We start from the raw sequence: 24840 nt of genomic DNA, 5'->3' as shown, positions 1-24840 counted from the left end.
TAAAAACTTCCATATCTCGAAAACCATTTGAGATATCGATTCATTTTTGACATGAATCGATTAAGAAAACGTGTGTCTAATTGAATTTATACGTTAGAATCCTTCAGTTGCATATTTGTGAGAAATATACAGGGTTGAGTTTGTAATTGACATGTTTGTATAAAAACTTCCATATCTCGAAAACCATTTGAGATATCGATTCATTTTTGACATGAATCGATTAAGAAAACGTGTGTCTAATTGAATTTATACGTTAGAATCCTTCAGTTGCATATTTGTGAGAAATATACAGGGTTGAGTTTGTAATTGACATGTTTGTATAAAAACTTCCATATCTCGAAAACCATTTGAGATATCGATTCATTTTTGACATGAATCGATTAAGAAAACGTGTGTCTAATTGAATTTATACGTTAGAATCCTTCAGTTGCATATTTGTGAGAAATATACAGGGTTGAGTTTGTAATTGACATGTTTGTATAAAAACTTCCATATCTCGAAAACCATTTGAGATATCGATTCATTTTTGACATGAATCGATTAAGAAAACGTGTGTCTAATTGAATTTATACGTTAGAATCCTTCAGTTGCATATTTGTGAGAAATATACAGGGTTGAGTTTGTAATTGACATGTTTGTATAAAAACTTCCATATCTCGAAAACCATTTGAGATATCGATTCATTTTTGACATGAGTCGATTAAGAAAACGTGTGTCTAATTGAATTTATACGTTAGAATCCTTCAGTTGCATATTTGTGAGAAATATACAGGGTTGAGTTTGTAATTGACATGTTTGTATAAAAACTTCCATATCTCGAAAACCATTTGAGATATCGATTCATTTTTGACATGAATCGATTAAGAAAACGTGTGTCTAATTGAATTTATACGTTAGAATCCTTCAGTTGCATATTTGTGAGAAATATACAGGGTTGAGTTTGTAATTGACATGTTTGTATAAAAACTTCCATATCTCGAAAACCATTTGAGATATCGATTCATTTTTGACATGAATCGATTAAGAAAACGTGTGTCTAATTGAATTTATACGTTAGAATCCTTCAGTTGCATATTTGTGAGAAATATACAGGGTTGAGTTTGTAATTGACATGTTTGTATAAAAACTTCCATATCTCGAAAACCATTTGAGATATCGATTCATTTTTGACATGAATCGATTAAGAAAACGTGTGTCTAATTGAATTTATACGTTAGAATCCTTCAGTTGCATATTTGTGAGAAATATACAGGGTTGAGTTTGTAATTGACATGTTTGTATAAAAACTTCCATATCTCGAAAACCATTTGAGATATCGATTCATTTTTGACATGAATCGATTAAGAAAACGTGTGTCTAATTGAATTTATACGTTAGAATCCTTCAGTTGCATATTTGTGAGAAATATACAGGGTTGAGTTTGTAATTGACATGTTTGTATAAAAACTTCCATATCTCGAAAACCATTTGAGATATCGATTCATTTTTGACATGAGTCGATTAAGAAAACGTGTGTCTAATTGAATTTATACGTTAGAATCCTTCAGTTGCATATTTGTGAGAAATATACAGGGTTGAGTTTGTAATTGACATGTTTGTATAAAAACTTCCATATCTCGAAAACCATTTGAGATATCGATTCATTTTTGACATGAATCGATTAAGAAAACGTGCCAAATACCTCTACAAAGCGATTTTTACATACGAGGACTACAAAAAAGATATCAGCTGCTGAGAAAAAATTATAGATTTCATGATACTATCCTGACTTGATACCCGCGGACTTATCTCTGGTTTTTCCGAATTAATTGGTAAATTTCGCTGACATATGACATTTCCTCACAGTTTCAACAACATTTACAAAATTGTGTTAACTACAATTGAAGAACAATCATTTATATGTATCTTCAGTTGTGTTTCTTCTCTAATACCATTTAACTTTTTACACACACCTCGTATATATATATTTTTCATGTTTAACACTTTTCTAACATCTAGATTTCGATCTACCGTCTTTTTTGATTATTTTCTATTTCTTCTTAACGGTTTTTTCTTTATTTTCCTTTTGTTTGTCGTAATATATTATCCTTCAAATTTTCACGGGATTCTACAGTGATTTTTCGTGGTTTTTCTTCAATATTTCCACCGTTATTTCTATTCACGTGATTCTACAGTGATTTTTCGTGGTTTTCTTCAATATTTCCACCGTTATTTCTATTCACGTGATTCTACAGTAATTTTTCGTGGTTTTTCTTCAATATTTCCACCGTTATTTCTATTCACGTGATTCTACAGTGATTTTTCGTGGTTTTTCTTCAATATTTTCACCGTTATTTCTATTCACGTGATTCTACAGTGATTTTTCGTGGTTTTTCTTCAATATTTCCACCGTTATTTCTATTCACGTGATTCTACAGTGATTTTTCGTGGTAATTCTTCAATATTTCCACCGTTATTTCTATTCACGTGATTCTACAGTGATTTTTCGTGGTTTTTCTTCAATATTTCCACCGTTATTTCTATTCACGTGATTCTACAGTGATTTTTCGTGGTAATTCTTCAATATTTCCACCGTTATTTCTATTCACGTGATTCTACAGTGATTTTTCGTGGTAATTCTTCAATATTTCCACCGTTATTTCTATTCACGTGATTCTACAGTGATTTTTCGTGGTAATTCTTCAATATTTCCACCGTTATTTCTATTCACGTGATTCTACAGTGATTTTTCGTGGTAATTCTTCAATATTTCCACCGTTATTTCTATTCACGTGATTCTACAGTGATTTTTCGTGGTAATTCTTCAATATTTCCACCGTTATTTCTATTCACGTGATTCTACAGTGATTTTTCGTGGTAATTCTTCAATATTTCCACCGTTATTTCTATTCACGTGATTCTACAGTGATTTTTCGTGGTTTTTCTTCAATATTTCCACCGTTATTTCTATTCACGTGATTCTACAGTGATTTTTCGTGGTTTTTCTTCAATATTTCCACCGTTATTTCTATTCACGTGATTCTACAGTGATTTTTCGTGGTAATTCTTCAATATTTCCACCGTTATTTCTATTCACGTGATTCTACAGTGATTTTTCGTGGTTTTTCTTCAATATTTCCACCGTTATTTCTATTCACGTGATTCTACAGTGATTTTTCGTGGTAATTCTTCAATATTTCCACCGTTATTTCTATTCACGTGATTCTACAGTGATTTTTCGTGGTTTTTCTTCAATATTTCCACCGTTATTTCTATTCACGTGATTCTACAGTGATTTTTCGTGGTTTTTCTTCAATATTTCCACCGTTATTTCTATTCACGTGATTCTACAGTGATTTTTCGTGGTTTTTCTTCAATATTTCCACCGTTATTTCTATTCACGTGATTCTACAGTGATTTTTCGTGGTTTTTCTTCAATATTTCCACCGTTATTTCTATTCACGTGATTCTACAGTGATTTTTCGTGGTTTTTCTTCAATATTTCCACCGTTATTTCTATTCACGTGATTCTACAGTGATTTTTCGTGGTAATTCTTCAATATTTCCACCGTTATTTCTATTCACGTGATTCTACAGTGATTTTTCGTGGTAATTCTTCAATATTTCCACCGTTATTTCTATTCACGTGATTCTACAGTGATTTTTCGTGGTAATTCTTCAATATTTCCACCGTTATTTCTATTCACGTGATTCTACAGTGATTTTTCGTGGTAATTCTTCAATATTTCCACCGTTATTTCTATTCACGTGATTCTACAGTGATTTTTCGTGGTAATTCTTCAATATTTCCACCGTTATTTCTATTCACGTGATTCTACAGTGATTTTTCGTGGTTTTTCTTCAATATTTCCACCGTTATTTCTATTCACGTGATTCTACAGTGATTTTTCGTGGTAATTCTTCAATATTTCCACCGTTATTTCTATTCACGTGATTCTACAGTGATTTTTCGTGGTTTTTCTTCAATATTTCCACCGTTATTTCTATTCACGTGATTCTACAGTGATTTTTCGTGGTTTTTCTTCAATATTTCCACCGTTATTTCTATTCACGTGATTCTACAGTGATTTTTCGTGGTTTTTCTTCAATATTTCCACCGTTATTTCTATTCACGTGATTCTACAGTGATTTTTCGTGGTTTTTCTTCAATATTTCCACCGTTATTTCTATTCACGTGATTCTACAGTGATTTTTCGTGGTAATTCTTCAATATTTCCACCGTTATTTCTATTCACGTGATTCTACAGTGATTTTTCGTGGTTTTTCTTCAATATTTCCACCGTTATTTCTATTCACGTGATTCTACAGTGATTTTTCGTGGTAATTCTTCAATATTTCCACCGTTATTTCTATTCACGTGATTCTACAGTGATTTTTCGTGGTAATTCTTCAATATTTCCACCGTTATTTCTATTCACGTGATTCTACAGTGATTTTTCGTGGTAATTCTTCAATATTTCCACCGTTATTTCTATTCACGTGATTCTACAGTGATTTTTCGTGGTAATTCTTCAATATTTCCACCGTTATTTCTATTCACGTGATTCTACAGTGATTTTTCGTGGTTTTTCTTCAATATTTCCACCGTTATTTCCATTCACGTGATTCTACAGTGATTTTTCGTGGTTTTTCTTCAATATTTCCACCGTTATTTCTATTTACGTGATTCTACAGTGATTGTTCGTGGTAATTCTTCAATATTTCCACCGTTATTTCTATTCACGTGATTCTACAGTGATTTTTCGTGGTTTTTCTTCAATATTTCCACCGTTATTTCTATTTACGTGATTCTACAGTGATTGTTCGTGGTAATTCTTCAATATTTCCACCGTTATTTCTATTCACGTGATTCTACAGTGATTTTTCGTGGTAATTCTTCAATATTCCACCGTTATTTCTATTCACGTGATTCTACAGTGATTTTTCGTGGTAATTCTTCAATATTTCCACCGTTATTTCTATTCACGTGATTCTACAGTGATTTTTCGTGGTAATTCTTCAATATTTCCACCGTTATTTCTATTCACGTGATTCTACAGTGATTTTTCGTGGTAATTCTTCAATATTTCCACCGTTATTTCTATTCACGTGATTCTACAGTGATTTTTCGTGGTAATTCTTCAATATTTCCACCGTTATTTCTATTCACGTGATTCTACAGTGATTTTTCGTGGTAATTCTTCAATATTTCCACCGTTATTTCTATTCACGTGATTCTACAGTGATTTTTCGTGGTTTTTCTTCAATATTTCCACCGTTATTTCTATTCACGTGATTCTACAGTGATTTTTCGTGGTTTTTCTTCAATATTTCCACCGTTATTTCCATTCACGTGATTCTACAGTGATTTTTCGTGGTTTTTCTTCAATATTTCCACCGTTATTTCTATTTACGTGATTCTACAGTGATTGTTCGTGGTAATTCTTCAATATTTCCACCGTTATTTCTATTCACGTGATTCTACAGTGATTTTTCGTGGTAATTCTTCAATATTCCACCGTTATTTCTATTCACGTGATTCTACAGTGATTTTTCGTGGTAATTCTTCAATATTTCCACCGTTATTTCTATTCACGTGATTCTACAGTGATTTTTCGTGGTAATTCTTCAATATTTCCACCGTTATTTCTATTCACGTGATTCTACAGTGATTTTTCGTGGTAATTCTTCAATATTTCCACCGTTATTTCTATTCACGTGATTCTACAGTGATTTTTCGTGGTAATTCTTCAATATTTCCACCGTTATTTCTATTCACGTGATTCTACAGTGATTTTTCGTGGTAATTCTTCAATATTTCCACCGTTATTTCTATTCACGTGATTCTACAGTGATTTTTCGTGGTAATTCTTCAATATTTCCACCGTTATTTCTATTCACGTGATTCTACAGTGATTTTTCGTGGTAATTCTTCAATATTTCCACCGTTATTTCTATTCACGTGATTTTTCGTGGTTTTTCTTCAATATTTCCACCGTTATTTCTATTTTACATTGTTCGTTGATGGATATAAAGAGGAAAAAAAAATATTTATCATTCCAGACGTATGGGTATGATTTTCGACGACATGATGCAAAACGATGAAGGTTTACCGTCTTGCCGAGCACTTCCCGGACTCAGTCCGGGTCAAAGGAGACTGTGCCAATTGTATATAGATCACATGAATGCCGTCGCTGTCGGAGCTAAACACACTTTGACGGAATGCAAACACCAATTCCACAATAGGAGATGGAACTGTACAATTTCCGATGACGTTACTGTATTCGGACCGATGATAACCGTGGGTAAGTTCAGATATGAAAAAAAATTGAATTTTGGTGTTAATCATAGTCTAGTTGTTAAGCTAAACACGATTAATCCTTCCCCTAGATATTCGAATCTATGAAATATGACGTTGACGATATTACTGATGTTTTACTTAAGAATATTAATGAAAAAAGAAATAATACAATCAACAAAGTGCTATAGAGGTTGAATTAAACTTGAGGTGGGTCAAATGACTGGAAAAATATGTACTACATCGACCAGAATGTGCTATTGAACTCCTGAGAGAATAAGATCAGGTCTAATTTCTAAATAAACAAACCCTCGAAAGAGTTTTTTCTTTTTTAAACCATCGTGGTTGTTCGAAGACTGTCCTAGCTTTATAAGGAAACCAGATCCTTGCAAAGGCAACCTGGAACGATTTACAAATGTCTTATTGTATTAACAACGTTAATAAATCGTCTTTCAACCCTCAAATTATTTACCGGAAAAAATATGTAGAAGGTGGTCCAAAGTTCTTTGTTTTTCGCCAATAACGGTCGAAATATGGCAGTTAGGGGGTTATTTTTGGGCTTAAAATGAAGATCAGTTCATTATCTACAAAAATAGTCCTGACGACTTTTCTCGAAAATTTGTTCATTTTCGAGATAACAAACCTCAAACGCATCCGGTATTTGGATCTCGCTCCGCGCGTTCTCGTAAAAGCAGGTGGACAAATTGTCCAATAACTCGTGTAAAAATTAATATTTTTTCATGATTTAAAATTCATTAGAAAGAAGAAATCCGTAGCTATCACGACATACTGGCCGTTTTTTCGAAAAATTTGTTTTTAATATTGAAAACACTGCTCAAAGTTCACTTTCATCGATATTTTTTGGCTATTATCAAATTCACTCATGTTTTTATTAATATTAGTTATTCAGTTGAATCTTTTTGGATTTTGGGGCTTTGAAAGGTGTAAAATGAATATCAGTTCATTATCTACAAAAATAGTCCTGACGACTTTTCTCGAAAACTTGTTCATTTTCGAGATAACAAACCTCAAACGCATCCGGTACTTGGATCTAGCTCCACGTGTTTTCGTAAAAGCAGGTGGACAAATTGTCCAATAACTCGTGTAAAAATTAATATTTTTTCATGATTTAAAATTCATTAGAAAGAGGAAATCCGTAGCTATCACGATATACTGACCGTTTTTCCGAAAAATTTGTTTTTAATATTGAAAACACTGCTCAAAGTTCACTTTCATCGATATTTTTTGGCTATTATCAAATTCACTCATGTTTTTATTAATATTAGTTATTCAGTTGAATCTTTTTGGATTTTGGGGCTTTGAAAGGTGTAAAATGAATATCAGTTCATTATCTACAAAAATAGTCCTGACGACTTTTCTCGAAAACTTGTTCATTTTCGAGATAACAAACCTCAAACGCATCCGGTACTTGGATCTAGCTCCACGTGTTTTCGTAAAAGCAGGTGGACAAATTGTCCAATAACTCGTGTAAAAATTAATATTTTTTCATGATTTAAAATTCATTAGAAAGAGGAAATCCGTAGCTATCACGACATACTAACCGTTTTTCCGAAGAATTTGTTTTTTATATTGAAAACCCTGCTCAAAGTTCACTTTCCTAGATATTTTTCGACTATTATCCAATATCGACGAAAGTGAACTTTGAGCAATGTTTTCAATATTAAAAACAAATTTTTCGAAAAAACGGTCAGTATGTCGTGATAGCTACGGATTTCCTCTTTCAAATGAATTTCAAATCATGAAAAAATATTAATTTTTACACGAGTTATTGAACAATTTGTCCACCTGCTTCAACGAGAACGCCCCTAATACGGGATGCGTTCGAAGTTTGTTATCTCGAAAATGAACAAATTTTCGAGAAAAGTCCCCAGGACTATTTTTGTAAATAATGAACTGATCTTCATTTTAAGCCCAAAAATAACCCCCTAACTGACATATTTCGGCAGTTATTAGCGAAAAACGAAGAACTTTGGGCCACCTTCTACATATTTTTTCCGGTAAATAATTTTTTTTTTATTTTATTTGCTTTATGCTTCAATTTCATTTTAATCACTTCGAAACATATCAATTTATATTTCAAACAGTATATTTTTCTTTTGATTGATTAATTTAACTTGAAATCGAACGAATATATTTAATATTGTGTCACAATATATACATTATCAATTGCCTTTGTCGGCAAAACGCAAAACAAAGAACCCCCCTCTAATAATTTGCATAATGACCCGTAACCAATCATTCAGAGGGTTGCGTTTATTTATTCGTTGCCTTGATACGATCAACTCGCTCCCCAGAACGTAAATTTTCAATTTATCGAAAAATATTTTGTTTGATCACAGAAAAAACTTCCTAAATCTAAATAATATACATCGAATGAATCAAAAATTTCGCAGGTGACGCTAGCCATTGATTCTGGCTTTTTTCCGCCATTTTCTTCTTTAAATCTTCATTTGATTGAGTCAAAACAACCATCATGCTGTAGATATGGCTGCAGTTTAGAGAATTGTTTGAACCAAACGTCTCCCAAGTCCAACAACTCATCTAGCTGCGAGAAAAAACATTTTTACGTACTGGTCCAATTAACTGCTACTATTTCCGTTCAAAAACCAGATAATTGGTGTCAGTTCTGTATAAGAAAATGGCGTGCTCAGCGACGACATAGAAAAAAATCGTAGACGCGTTCCTCAGAGATATATAATGCGCGTTCCTCAAAGTATTATAAAGCGCGTTCTTCAAAGGATTATTAAGCGCGTTCTTCAGAGATTTATAAAGCGCGTTCCTCAAAGGATTATAAAGCGCGTTCTTCAAAGGATTATTAAGCGCGTTCTTCAGAGATTTATAAAGCGCGTTCTTCAAAGGATTATAAAGCGCGTTCTTCAAAGGATTATTAAGCGCGTTCTTCAGAGATTTATAAAGCGCGTTCCTCAGAGATATATCAAGCGCGTTCCTCAAAGTATTATAAAGCGCGTTCTTCAAAGGATTATTAAGCGCGTTCTTCAGAGATTTATAAAACGCGTTCTTCAAAGGATTATAAAGCGCGTTCTTCAAAGGATTATTAAGCGCGTTCTTCAGAGATTTATAAAGCGCGTTCTTCAAAGGATTATAAAGCGCGTTCTTCAAAGGATTATTAAGCGCGTTCTTCAGAGATTTATAAAGCGCGTTCCTCAGAGATATATCAAGCGCGTTCCTCAAAGTATTATAAAGCGCGTTCTTCAAAGGATTATTAAGCGCGTTCTTCAGAGATTTATAAAACGCGTTCTTCAAAGGATTATAAAGCGCGTTCTTCAAAGGATTATTAAGCGCGTTCTTCAGAGATTTATAAAGCGCGTTCTTCAAAGGATTATAAAGCGCGTTCTTCAAAGGATTATTAAGCGCGTTCTTCAGAGATTTATAAAGCGCGTTCCTCAGAGATATATCAAGCGCGTTCCTCAAAGTATTATAAAGCGCGTTCTTCAAAGGATTATTAAGCGCGTTCTTCAGAGATTTATAAAACGCGTTCTTCAAAGGATTATAAAGCGCGTTCTTCAAAGGATTATTAAGCGCGTTCTTCAGAGATTTATAAAGCGCGTTCTTCAAAGGATTATAAAGCGCGTTCTTCAAAGGATTATTAAGCGCGTTCTTCAGAGATTTATAAAGCGCGTTCCTCAGAGATATATCAAGCGCGTTCCTCAAAGTATTATAAAGCGCGTTCTTCAAAGGATTATTAAGCGCGTTCTTCAGAGATTTATAAAGCGCGTTCCTCAGAGATTTATAAAGCGCGTTCCTCAAAGTATTATAAAGCGCGTTCTTCAGAGATTTATAAAGCGCGTTCTTCAAAGGATTATAAAGCGCGTTCTTCAAAGGATTATTAAGCGCGTTCTTCAGAGATTTATAAAGCGCGTTCCTCAAAGTATTATAAAGCGCGTTCTTCAGAGATTTATAAAGCGCGTTCTTCAAAGGATTATAAAGCGCGTTCTTCAAAGGATTATTAAGCGCGTTCTTCAGAGATTTATAAAGCGCGTTTTTCAAAGGATTATAAAGCGCGTTCTTCAAAGGATTATAAAGCGCGTTCCTCAAAGTATTATAAAGCGCGTTCTTCAAAGGATTATTAAGCGCGTTCTTTAGAGATTTATAAAGCGCGTTCCTCAGAGATTTATAAAGCGCGTTCCTCAAAGTATTATAAAGCGCGTTCTTCAAAGGATTATTAAGCGCGTTCCTCAATGTATTATAAAGCGCGTTCTTCAAAGGATTATTAAGCGCGTTCCTCAATGTATTATAAAGCGCGTTCTTCAGAGATTTATAAAGCGCGTTCCTCAGAGATTTATAAAGCGCGTTCCTCAAAGTATTATAAAGTGCGTTATTCAGAGATTTATAAAGCGCGTTCTTCAGAGATTTATAAAGCGCGTTCCTCAAAGTATTATAAAGTGCGTTATTCAGAGATTTATTAAGCGCGTTCCTCAAAGGATTATAAAGCGCGTTCCTCAAAGTATTATAAAGCGCGTTCTTCAAAGGATTATAAAGCGCATTCCTCAAAGTATTATATAGCGAGTTCCTCAAAGGATTATAAAGCGCGTTCCTCAAAGTATTATAAAGCGCGTTCCTCAAAGGATTATAAAGCGCGTTCCTCAAAGTATTATAAAGCGCGTTCTTCAAAGAATTATAAAGCGCATTCCTCAAAGTATTATATAGCGAGTTCCTCAAAGGATTATAAAGCGCGTTCCTCAAAGTATTATAAAGCGCGTTCTTCAAAGGATTATTAAGCGCGTTCCTCAATGTATTATAAAGCGCGTTCTTCAGAGATTTATAAAGCGCGTTCTTCAGAGATTTATAAAGCGCGTTCCTCAAAGTATTATAAAGTGCGTTATTCAGAGATTTATTAAGCGCGTTCCTCAAAGGATTATAAAGCGCGTTCTTCAAAGGATTATAAAGCGCATTCCTCAAAGTATTATATAGCGAGTTCCTCAAAGGATTATAAAGCGCGTTCCTCAAAGTATTATTAAGCGCGTTCCTCAATGTATTATAAAGCGCGTTCTTCAGAGATTTATAAAGCGCGTTCTTCAATGGATTATAAAGCGCGTTCCTCAAAGTATTATAAAGCGCGTTCTTCAAAGGATTATAAAGCGCGTTCCTCAAAGTATTATAAAGCGCGTTCTTCAAAGGATTATAAAGCGCGTTCCTCAAAGTATTATAAAGCGCGTTCTTCAAAGTATTATGAAGCGCGTTCTTCAAAGGATTATAAAGCGCGTTCCTCAAAGTATTATAAAGCGCGTTCTTCAAAGGATTATAAAGCGCGTTCCTCAAAGTATTATAAAGCGCGTTCTTCAAAGGATTATAAAGCGCGTTCCTCAAAGTATTATAAAGCGCGTTCTTCAAAGGATTATAAAGCGCGTTCCTCAAAGTATTATAAAGCGCGTTCTTCAAAGGATTATAAAGCGCTTTCTTCAGAGATTTATAGAGTGCGTTCCTTCGATAATGTAGTCACGATTGACATTTCCCGCTCAATAGAGGAAAATGTAGATGTTTATGGAGAATTTTCCTTGTAGAAAAATCGGAAAATCTACTAGTAGACGTAAATTTGCGCGCAAAACTCCGAGGGGAAGTTCTCGACGTTCATAAATGATCTAATCAGCCGAAGTATTAGATTTATTAGTTTCGCCGTACTCGCATTTGGATTTAAATTGATTTTCCCGTTTGGAACGTGTCTAAATTTAAGCGTTTCCGAAATAAATCGACAAACTTAAGCTCCTTTCGTGCTCTGGTCTAAAGTCTTCAAGTGTCCATTGAGGAATCGTGTTGATACATCCAGCAGATCTTCTCTGGAAAGAAAAACGCGTTTCGATTCCTGTAGATTGTTCCAGGAATTCGTCTTCTTTTCTATTGGGTTCGTCTCTTCCTACTTTAGAGTGTCTGTCAGCTTTTTCTGGAGATGGTTGTGGACAGGATGAGCTGGAGCACCTTCTATAATCAATAAACGTCGCTAAACGATGTATTTGTCAAATTTTAGACGTTAATTATAGCCGTACAGGACCGATTTTACGCTATATGTCGTGGACGAGTTCGTAACAATATTGAAATAACTGTTCAGTACATTTTTTTTCACTCTCCCCCATTTCCTTCACGTGGTTAAATACTCTAAAGTTTGTACTATTAGATACACGTACAAGTAAAAAAAAAACGATAAATGTCATTATTTTTCTCCCTAAATACATTTTTTCTTTTTTTTTTGTATATAAATTCGATTCTCGAACGTACAAACTCCGGTTCTATTCGAGACTATTTTATAATTTCTATTAGGACAACCTGTACGTAAGATTTTTTCATTCTAAAAGTAATAATGTCGATTTTTTCAATAAAAAACGTGAGACAACAGCCGCTTTTCGAAAGTAGGTCACTTTTTACCACAAGTACGATCTTTTCTTTGTTATATTTATTACAATAAGTTTCACGATTTAAATGTCTACAAAATAACAATATAAATAAATATTCATGAGTTACGAATATATATCTATGGATTTTAAAGGATGTACATCATTTTTATTTACATTTTACTCGCGAGGAATTATTAGAAAATTGATTTAAAAGCTGAGTACACTTTGTATATTCTTGAAAGTTTTTTAATATTTACTTATCTGTTCAATCGTGCGACACAACCGACACAATATTTGTTCTATGCATTTTTCGTAACTTAATTATTTGAAAGTCTTTAAATCGATTATTTTTATGAAACAGTTATAACCTAGAAACGCTCTATTCGACTCAAAAAAATCGATATAGATAATGACAGATGTCATATTCGATGGAAATGACATTTGTCAATGAAAACAATAATTTTTGTTCTGTCATTTTCAAAATTCCGTCGTTAAAGACTTTAAATTTGCTTTATAAACAAAAAGTAACCACTATTGAACATCATATATATCAAAAAAATAAATTTTCTTCACGTTCTGCGTGTTTGTAACCATAGGAAAAACCCCATAGGATAGAGAATTCAACATTTCGCACCGTATTTCTAGTCGTACATTTTCTTGTTGAGATAAATCCTATTTGGACGCTAAATTAGCACTTCAAACTTCATGGACGTTAATTTAATAAAGTTTGACAACCGTTAAGGGTAATAAAAAATGTAAATTACACAGTAATCAATCAATATCCGGAATACAAATCCATTGTCTGCTCTGATTCACGTTCACTGATTCATGAAATGAGTTTCCAATCGCTTTCAGCGCATCTGATCTTCACGTAAGGCGTATCAAAATGTTTTTTTTTTTTTTTTCACGTCGAATCTTATTCTTATAAGTACAGTAAAATTTAGTTTTCCAAAAATGTTCCGAAACTTTTTTCTGTGTGTAATTTTAGGTATTCGAGATTATGTGTAACTAAAAACCGTTGTTATCTCGTTTTCTATCGGTTTTACGAGACACTCCTTATAAAAATTGCTTTTTAATTGTGTCTTTATACTCCCAAGTATAAAATACATTTTGATTTAACTTTTTTTTCGATAAAAATAATGATATTAAATGTCATTCTCAATCCCGTAATCTGAATACTATTTATAACGTCTGGCAACGTTGCTCAACCTTGTACTCTAATTTCAACGTAATGTAAATAAACACAAAAACTGTTAATTTTGTAATATTTTCAAATATAACTTTTTATATGCCTCTATTTTATTGTTTTTTGATTCTACTGTAAATATTTCCATTCATGTTATTTGTTATTTTTCTAATTATTTCAGCTAGTAGAGAAACCGCTTTTGCGCATGCTTTGGCATCAGCTGGTGTAGTCCATGCAGTATCAAGAGCATGTCGAGACGGTCAATTGTCATCTTGTGGTTGTTCTAGAATGAACCGCCCCAAAGATTTAAAAAAAGATTGGGTATGGGGTGGATGCGGAGATAACTTAGAATACGGTTATAAGTGAGTTTTGCCTCTATATATATATTGATAGGGGTATGACATATGTTCTCGTATATGACGCCATTTTTTGTCCATTTTGTTTCACGTTTCACGAGATATTTCAAGAAAATTGTACGTAAAAATAAAAAAATCCATAAAAAAGTCGTATGGAATAATAAATATTCACATCTATCAGAACTATCAGAAATTGTCCCTTAAAAACAAAAAACTAATTACAATAAAATAAGAAAAGATATAAGAATTTAACAAAATTGAAGTTGACGTTGCATTAAAAAAATAAAAACATCATATTAAAAGTCCTTACATAGAAAGAATTTCGATAATAAAATCAAGAAATTTTAATTAAAATAATAAAATACGTAGCGCTATCTATTAAACGATAGCGGTAGTAATTACTTATCTCTTTATTCTAACAGGATTACAAGTTTTGTTTTTAATGGAACAAATGGCTAAATATTGAATTTAGTTTAATACTAAATTAATTTTAAAAATATTTGGGTTATATAATAAAGAAACTTTTAATTAAAATAATATAGACACGTAGCGTCATCTATTAAATGTTAGGGAAATACATTTTTCTTCATCCTAGCAAAATGACAGGCTCCAATAACCCCACTTTTTGTGTTTATAATGAGTGATATCAAATTGCTAATTAATAACAAAATAATAAACATAAGTAAGTAAAATATTTAGTAGAATTGATTGTATTTAGGACGAATTTAAATAATTGACTGTAAAACAAAGTTTATTTTTTATAATTCATACTATATAGGGTTTGGCACTACATTAAAAAGTAAAACATATGAAAAGACGAGATTAATTATAAATTAATTTACTTCTATTTATACCTAGTACAGGCTTAGTTTAATTAGAAACTGTTGCTTCATATTTCATTATTTTTCCAAAAGTAATTAACTACAAAACTTAACCTATAGTTTGAAAAGATTATTCATTCTGTAATAACAGCTTCAATAAATTGTTCGATCTCATTTATCTGCTTATTGCATTAAATCATCCCGATATTGTGTCATATTCACTTTAATATAATAAATCACGGTATATTTGAAAATCTCTTAGTATTACAGATTTTATACGGTTAAGCGCCCCCTATAATAAATGTCATGTCCACCCTAGACTATACGTCATATTATTACCGAAACAAATCGCTAAACTTGAATCACAGAAGGCTGGTTAAATCTCAGTCGGTCAGTGGCGTAGTTGATTACTTCGAACAAAATTCTTGGAACAAAAAATAAACGTTTATACGAGGGCTATTCTATATGTTTAGGTTCACGCAAAGTTTTGTGGACGTAAGGGAAAAGGAAAGGAAATATAAAAGAGGGACTAGAGAACAAGGAAGAATCCTTATGAATTTACATAATAACGAGGCGGGACGCAGGGTAAATATAAAAACAACGAATTTAATCACGTACAACGTCATTTGTACGAAGAAAAAATATAATTCGAATTTATTTTCAGGCAGTTATAAAGAAATCGAAAGTAACTTGTAAATGTCACGGCGTATCTGGCTCCTGTTCTCTAATAACTTGTTGGCAACAACTAGCGACCTTCAGAGAAATCGGTAAGTGCAAATTCCGATATTTAATTTTTTTATTTTTCAAATTTATTATCCGCTCATCTCAAAATACTCATCATCGTAAAGGTACAACTGGTTTGGTTCTGAACTTGCATATATTTATATATTAACCTTATTTAAATGAGAATTTCGTCTACAGGGCCGGCTTCAGTTAACAAATTCTAAATAAAAAAAAACGAATTTAGCTGCCAAATAACTTTTCCACGTCCATAAAGGAAACTTATCTCGATCTAAATCACCCTCTGATATAAACCTTGAGCCGATCCTGTTCAATTATTTTAGTCGATGCTAAAAATTGGCGGATGCGTCTTGTACGTGCCGGTTGATTCTTCGTATTGTTTTGTAGGCTGTTTACATTATGTATACACCAGATTTAGATCCCAGTGATTTTTTCCCGTTTCCCAACCTCAAAGTTTCACTTACAAGACAGATTTGTACTTCAAATTGACTGCAAGTCCATTGTATACACCAGATTCAGATCCTAGCGATTTTTTCTCGTTTCCCAGCCTCAAAGTTTCACTTACAAGACAAATTTTCACTTCAAATTGGTTGCAAATCCATCGTATATATCAGATTTAACTCCCAGTGATGTTTTCCCGGTTTCCTAACCCCAAAGTTTCACTTACAATACAGATTTGTACTTTAAATTGACTGCAAGTCCATTGTATACACCAGATTTAACTCCCAGCGATTTTTTCTCGTTTCCCAGCCTCAAAGTTTCACTTACAAGACAAATTTTCACTTCAAATTGGTTGCAAATCCATCGTATATATCAGATTTAACTCCCAGTGATGTTTTCCCGGTTTTCTAACCTCAAAGTTTCACTTACAAGACAGATTTGTACTTCAAATTGACTGCAAGTCCATTGTATACACCAGATTCAGATCCTAGCGATTTTTTCTCGTTTCCCAGCCTCAAAGTTTCACTTACAAGACAAATTTTCACTTCAAATTGGTTGCAAATCCATCGTATATATCAGATTTAACTCCCAGTGATGTTTTCCCGGTTTCCTAACCCCAAAGTTTCACTTACAAGACAGATTTGTACTTCAAATTGACTGCAAGTCCATTGTATACACCAGATTTAACTCCCAGCGATTTTTTCTCGTTTCCCAGCCTCAAAGTTTCACTTACAAGAGAGATTTTCACTTCAAATTGGTTGCAAATCCATCGTATATATCAGATTTAACTCCCAGTGATGTTTTCCCGGTTTCCCAACCTCAAATTTTCACTTACAATACAGATTTGTACTTAAAATTGACTGCAAGTCCATTGTATACACCAGATTTAACTCCCAGCGATTTTTTCTCGTTTCCCAGCCTCAAAGTTTCACTTACAAGACAAATTTTCACTTCAAATTGGTTGCAAATCCATCGTATATATCAGATTTAACTCCCAGTGATGTTTTCCCGGTTTTCTAACCTCAAAGTTTCACTTACAAGACAGATTTGTACTTCAAATTGACTGCAAGTCCATTGTATACACCAGATTTAACTCCCAGCGATTTTTTTCCCGTTTCCCAACCTCAAAGTTTCACTTACAAGACAAATTTTCACTTCAAATTGGTTGCAAATCCATCGTATATATCAGATTTAACTCCCAGTGATGTTTTCCCGGTTTCCTAACCCCAAAGTTTCACTTACAATACAGATTTGTACTTCAAATTGACTGCAAGTCCATTGTATACACCAGATTTAACTCCCAGCGATTTTTTCTCGTTTCCCAGCCTCAAAGTTTCACTTACAAGAGAGATTTTCACTTCAAATTGGTTGCAAATCCATCGTATATATCAGATTTAACTCCCAGTGATGTTTTCCCGGTTTTCTAACCTCAAAGTTTCACTTACAAGACAGATTTGTACTTCAAATTGACTGCAAGTCCATTGTATACACCAGATTTAACTCCCAGCGATTTTTTCTCGTTTCCCAGCCTCAAAGTTTCACTTACAAGAGAGATTTTCACTTCAAATTGGTTGCAAATCCATCGTATATATCAGATTTAACTCCCAGTGATGTTTTCCCGGTTTTCTAACCTCAAAGTTTCACTTACAAGACAGATTTGTATTTCAAATTGACTGCAAGTCCATTGTATACACCAGATTTAACTCCCAGCGATTTTTTCTCGTTTCCCAGCCTCAAAGTTTCACTTACAAGAGAGATTTTCACTTCAAATTGGTTGCAAATCCATCGTATATATCAGATTTAACTCCCAGTGATGTTTTCCCGGTTTTCTAACCTCAAAGTTTCACTTACAAGACAGATTTGTACTTCAAATTGACTGCAAGTCCATTGTATACACCAGATTTAACTCCCAGCGATTTTTTTCCCGTTTCCCAACCTCAAAGTTTCACTTACAAGACAAATTTTCACTTCAAATTGGTTGCAAATCCATCGTATATATCATATTTAACTCCCAGTGATGTTTTCCCGGTTTTCTAACCTCAAAGTTTCACTTACAAGACAGATTTGTACTTCAAATTGACTGCAAGTCCATTGTATACACCAGATTTACATCCCAGCGATTTTTTCCCGTTTCCTAACCTCAATAGACGAGGACGTCATCACATACGTAAACACTTATTTTGAGAAAAAGGGCTCAAATACAACTTGGAAAGATTGGAAAGTGTTTATAATCAAAAATAGATTAAATAGAAAAATAAAAATGGTAAAAAGTCTAATTTCATTGTGAAGCGCAAAACTTTTCGTATAATCCTCGTATATTCGTACAGATAACGTTTAACAATAAATACTTTTTTCCAATACCGTATAAAACGACTAATAAAAAAGATAGTTAATTCGACACAGATTAATTAATACACTATACAATATATTTTGCGTAATTAATTTCGAAAACAAATTTACTATTATAGTAATAATTATTTTCATTTAAATACTGTCTAGTCGAAAATCGAATGTCACTGTTTAAAGTCGACCGAATAAATTTTAACTAGAGATGGGACAGTGTCGTTCACTTGAGTAGGTTTGGTCCGTTGGATCGATAAAATGTTTGTAGACAATAATTTGTTTAGGCCTCACACGAAGTTCCCGTATTTTGCATGTTAACAAGACTCAGTATTGTGACATGGTAATTTAATGACGATTGTTGATATTGACACCGACGACAAACAACGGAAAACTAAGAATTCATTTTTTATAATACTTTCAACTAATCTCTTATTACAGATTTGAAGGAAACTTTTTAATGAAGAATATCGTGCGGAAAGGCTTTATAATAATACAATTGCTATTTATACTGCGAGTCAAACTGTTTAGCATTGAATAGATATGAATTTTTAAGGTTAAAATAAACAAAATGGCGGTTATAGGGTGTGTTTGAATTTACGTTTGCTAATAATTTAGTAAAACCAATTGTCTTGTAATAATATTCATAAAATACTGATTTGTTATGTAAATTATTAGGAAAAGTCGTTTCAGAATATCGAAATAACCCAGTTTTTTGCTTTACTTTGAAAAATTTTCACGTGAACATACATACGAGGATGATTGCAAAAGTACTGACCCGTTGAATCGTCAAGCTTCTCAAAACGGCCATTTTGTGTCATAATTCATAAATCATAGAGGGGTGAAAAATGATTGTCTCGTTAACGATTTCTCACTGTCATATTTTTTAATTGTACACTTTTCTTTTGTAAATTTTATTAGCCATTAGTAATTACAAGTCACAATACCTTCAGCCGACAAACGCGCTTTCGACTTTAAGAAAAAAATAAACATTCAACTCTATCGTAAAATAGACTGTTTATGACTGAAGCTCGCGTCGTTAGCTGTAAAACTATTCATACGAAAGAAAATTCTTATCTAACGACAAGGTGTACCGTTCAAAAATTTTCATATTAGAGTTGTAATAAAATAAAAACTTTCAGGTCTATAACACTAAATAAACGGTATCTAAATGGTACTTTAATGGATTTTTATTAAACACTTAAAGGTGATAGCTCATTCCGTTCAATAAGCGCCCTCTATGTACGGAATTTTATAACAATCAACAATAATATAAGAAATACAATTATACGTACTGTTATTATTATAATACTAATATTCGATTTTTTTCCAAATTTATATCGTTTCTAAACCAAATAAAATTAAAATACCCTTTTTAAAAATATCATATTTTATCTATCAACGCCATCTATGAAACTTATTAAAAACTAATATATATCATTTTATTTTTTTGACAGATTTAATGTTTAGACAAATATTCATTTTAACACTCTGTATATACCCGAAGAAACTACTTTATGTTCCGACTGCACACAATATTATAACACATTCAAGAAGTTGTTGATTGCATGCCTTAAAAGGGTTGCTGTTACAATGTTAACACTTTGTTCATCGTGTAAATAAATGTACTTATGATTTGCAGCTTCCCACTCAAATGCATTTTAGTTCAATGTTAAGAATAGTTGAGACTCTTTTGAAATTCAAATATCGTCGCTTTGTATCAGAAATATAGTCAATTAATCACCCATTGTGTAAGACGTGTAGAAATTTCTTACTTATTTAGTGCTATAGAAGAAAACTTCATAAATGGGAAGATTATTGATATGTAAGTCAATGAAAGATGGCGCGCGAGTAATACGACAATATTAAATTTTCTATGATATGGTTATATTATTAACAAATATTTATATTTTTCAGTTTTTTTTCTAAATAATTAATAAACACACCTTTATTGAATTAAAAACTCAACTATTTTCGTATTATAACGAATCTATATTCATAGAACATACCAAGATGGCGCTTGTAAAATTACTACATCGTTTATGATTGTTGCAATCATTAATGACTTTATTATTGAAATTAATAAAAATAATCATGATGTTGACCTTAATTATTAACAATTTTGCTTCTTTCTGAAATCAACTATCTGTCATATATTTCCCAAAACTCGTCAACCATATCTTGTTTCCCAACCAGTATGTAATATTGCTATAGATAACTCAGTAAAAGATAGATGGCGATAGTAGAACAAAAACAATATATTGTAAATTATATTAATACGGTTTTTAATAATTAATTAAAAATAAACAGATACGTGTAATTTTTTTCTTTTTTTCCTTTTTACCATATATTTAAAAAAAAACTGTTGATGAATTTATCCTATATTACTAAAGATATTATTTGAAAAGTAAACCTATAGATGGCGTCGTTAATACAACAACGTAACCTAAATGTAATTTCATATGTTAAGGTGATTATTTAAAAGATAAATATGACGGAGCAACAGAAGTGAGAGTAAATCGTAGAGGACGTCTTCAATTGCGAGACCCTCAAGTTACCATTCCTACGTCGTACGATCTAGTGTATTTAGAAGATTCTCCCAATTATTGCATCAAAGATGAAGTTACTGGATCTTTGGGTACTCAAGGTCGAGTTTGTAACAGGACATCGCCTGATATAGACGGTAGGGTATTTACTTTTTTACATTCGTTTTTCTTTCTAAACTTAATTTGTAATTGGTAGTATTAAAAACTTTTTTGTTTCAGGTTGTAACCTGATGTGTTGTGGTCGTGGTTATAATACTATCAAAAGTGTGATTAAAGAAAGATGTCAATGTAAATTCGAGTGGTGTTGTAAAGTGCAGTGTAGAACTTGTGTGCGATCTACGGAAATACATACTTGCAAATGAAATTTGTTAAATTTTATGGATATTTGTTTCCTATATTAATTAATTCAACTGTGAGTATACATTTCAGTTTTTTTATTCTCTTTCCCATATATAAATGAAAACAAAATGGAATAATTATCAGTGGCGTGCTAAATAATTTTGAGTTTATTCGACCCTCAGTAAGGGTCGAAATGTCAAACATAAATTATTTATACAATTTAATGTACGTTTTTTGTCGAGTGAGTTGTATTTTTTTGTAAATTTTTAAGTAAAACATCGTTTAAATTATTGGATTTTAGTGTTTTGGAGAAATAAAATCGAATTAAGCTTGTAATTTGGTTATTATTTTTCTATTTTTGGTTAGAAAAATTGATATTTCTAGTATTTTTTTTCGTTTTGTGTATTTTTTCGGCTAAATTCAAAATTTCAATAATTTTTTGACGTACTTGGATGAAATTTTAGATTAGGTTCTGAGTGCTTGATAAGTTTGGTATTTTCAATACTTTTCTTATTTCATTTATTTTCTAACGCACTTTGACAAAATGTTTAAAAACCAAAATTTCGACACTTTCGTTTTTATTTATAACTAAAAATGAAAAAAACTACTAAAAATATATATTTTTCGGTTTTTTACTACCAAAAATCTTGTGGTCTCATTTCCAAACATCTACCCATAATTTAATTCATTTAAGAGTCACCCTCATTTTTCTATAGAATGGCGGATGTACAGGGGATATTTCATTTATTTGTATATCTATCGTAAGATGTAATTTAAATTAGATTAAGATAAATTTGTACAACTAGTACTTAAGACTGTATCATTTTTTATTTATTTGTTGAAATTCGTAATATACTTGTTTATATTTCAAACAGTTTTTTATTATTAATAATCATAACCTCAATCCTTCAGCTACTCGAATTTTCCACATAGATTAAATATCAAATATAGAGAGGGATCTTGTTGAAATCAACAATTGCTGAGAGAGAAATAGAGGCATTTATCTTATCTATGGTTTTTTACATTCAAAAGATATGCACTATCTGTAACTATAATAGTCTCAATTGTCCAAACTGTTAATGACTATAGTTTTCTTCTTTTTAAACTAAATAGAAAACTGTAATCTCATTCCAGTACTAACTCTTCGGATTATTTCCATTATTTCGAAATTGTTTGGAAACTAGCGGAAATAAAACACCCCTAGAACTTCTAGATTTAACGAATATTTTATTTGAAACTCAAAACTTCATTAATTTTTGATAAAATATAGCGTAAATTCACAGCCGCCATCTATAATGTTCAGTTTAACTAAGAATTATAATTAAAAGGCATGAACAATTCATAGAAATGTGATATTTTCAAATTTGAGAAATACTGTAGTTACAATTTGGATAAAATATGGCGTAAAACAACAACCCCCATCTATGAAATTCTATATTATTATAAATAAATATGAAATTTGAAGCAATAAACAATTTATTAAATGGATTTTCTCCAAATTCAGCAATAATATTATAAATATCATGATTGGATAGAATATGGCGTGAAGCTACAACCGCCATCTATGACACCGTGTTAGAACTGATTGCCAGCAATTGAATGTTATTACAGGTTATTATAATTAAATTATTGGAATATTATACAATCAATATATTGCAATAACAAATTTTGACTAAATTATTCGCAAAATGAATAATGATAAAATATCTCCACTAATATTGTATTTAGATATAAAAAGTTATAAAACTTTCAGATAAAAAATGACGTAACACTACAACTGCCATCTATGACACTTTTGTAAAACTGATTACATTAACATCTGTAACTATATTATTTCCAATCAATAGATAGGAAATAACAAATTATCAAATGAATTTTTTCAGTAAACAATAAGGAAGTATGTTATAATGTTTGAGCTTAACACTTTACTTCAATTTAGAAACTTTAATCAACTTTGATGTAGGCGTCATCTATGAGAATAGTTTCAAACTAATTTCTAAGGTATCTGTGGTTAGCTAATAATTATTAGAGTTTTTAACATTCAAAAAGTGGCAAATAAGATATTATTTGACTAATTATTGTAGAAGCAAATAAAATCTAGTATCCAACAGAGTTAAAACTGGAAAAATACTGTATAACTAATTAAAAATTTTGGTTAGTTTGGATAGAAAATGGCGGCAAGCTACAATCGCCATCTGTGACATTTTCTTGAAACCGATTTCTCTCTGCGATTACAGGTAATTTTTATAACATCCAGTTAATAGCGACAAGGAATCGAATTAATTGATTTTGCAATAAATAAAAATAAAATACTTGGTGTATCTCATTTGAAAATTTTATTCTTTGGATAAAATATGGTGTCGAACTATTACCGCCATCTATTAGTCAGAACCCTTTTCTACAAATTGAAATAAATACTTTATTACAGATTCCTATATTACAAATAAATAATTAGAATCTATTATAACCAATAGATGGCGGTAATGAAATAATTCAATAAATATTTTATTTTCAAATCGTTTCAACAGCTACTCAGAGTTTGAAAGGTGTGTAAAATTTTAATACAAATCAAAAACATGTAGAATTTTGTATTTGATTGGAAATCTTGTTGTAGCTTCAGACTATTTAAGTATACGGTGTGAAATAAAAGTTATTTATGTTACGTATGTTTACTAGATAAAATTTTTTTTAATATAATCATGAAATTTCACAAAAAAACCCTCGTAAACACAGTTTATTGATTTCAAATCGAAATGAAATCCGTTCTAACGTAAATGGAAATTTCTTTATGTTATTGCCGAGGGTGTTTAATAAAAAAATCTGCATAAAAAAATTACAATCCCAAATTGATATCCCGTTCTGCAGTGCAGTCGCCATATTGGAGTGTCGTTAAACACAAATTTCCAATATCGGCCCCTCACTTACAAATAGTAATAAAGTAAAAAACCAATAAAGGTCAATTTTGTATATCGGAGACTTCCCGTTAAGTTTTTACGAAAAGAAATATGACATCGAGGATTAGAACTGGATATTTCGGGATTAATGTCACTCGAGTGAAAAATATCGTTCGACGATATTACAAAAGTTTTATCGTGATTTGTATCGCGTCGATTTGGTTCGATTAAGAAAAATTATCAACAAAACTCGATTGTAACGAACAAACAAAGTTAGTTTCGTCGAAAATACTCGGTTAAAACCAGTTTCGGAGATGCGAAAACAGCCAGAAGTCAAAGAGAGCCGAATCAGGCGAATGATGCGGTTAAAACGTCAGTCCATACTTCATCTAAATACCCAGTAGTATGTTGACCGGTGTAAGCAACGTCGTAATCCCCTAAAACTTCAGTATAAACCTAGTCTGCCCATCCAAACCCTTCCTCAAACGCCCCACGTTATTATAAGGTCTTATGTAAACTCGTGCAGGCACA

The 24840-nt window shown here is 32.0% G+C and overlaps 1 protein-coding gene across 1 annotated transcript in view; it reads left to right on the top strand.

Annotated features, from left to right (window-relative positions):
- Nucleotides 1–22289, top strand: part of LOC130445034 (protein Wnt-5b-like) — a 28032-nt gene extending 5743 nt beyond the window's left edge. Inside the window, exons 2-7 of the mRNA XM_056780510.1 lie at nt 6043–6284; nt 14013–14193; nt 15482–15593; nt 15673–15775; nt 21001–21213; nt 21296–22289. Of these exons, the coding sequence (XP_056636488.1) occupies nt 6043–6284; nt 14013–14193; nt 15482–15593; nt 15673–15775; nt 21001–21213; nt 21296–21438 (994 nt within the window). The 3' untranslated portion in view covers nt 21439–22289. The remainder of the gene's footprint in view (nt 1–6042; nt 6285–14012; nt 14194–15481; nt 15594–15672; nt 15776–21000; nt 21214–21295) is intronic.
- Nucleotides 22290–24840: the final 2551 nt, after the last annotated feature.

Source organism: Diorhabda sublineata, chromosome 6, assembly GCF_026230105.1.
Source record: "Diorhabda sublineata isolate icDioSubl1.1 chromosome 6, icDioSubl1.1, whole genome shotgun sequence".
In the NCBI taxonomy this organism is placed as follows: Eukaryota; Metazoa; Arthropoda; class Insecta; order Coleoptera; family Chrysomelidae; genus Diorhabda; species Diorhabda sublineata.
The sequence above is the reverse complement of the archived record's forward strand: the minus strand, read 5'-3'. Positions and strand labels throughout refer to the sequence as shown.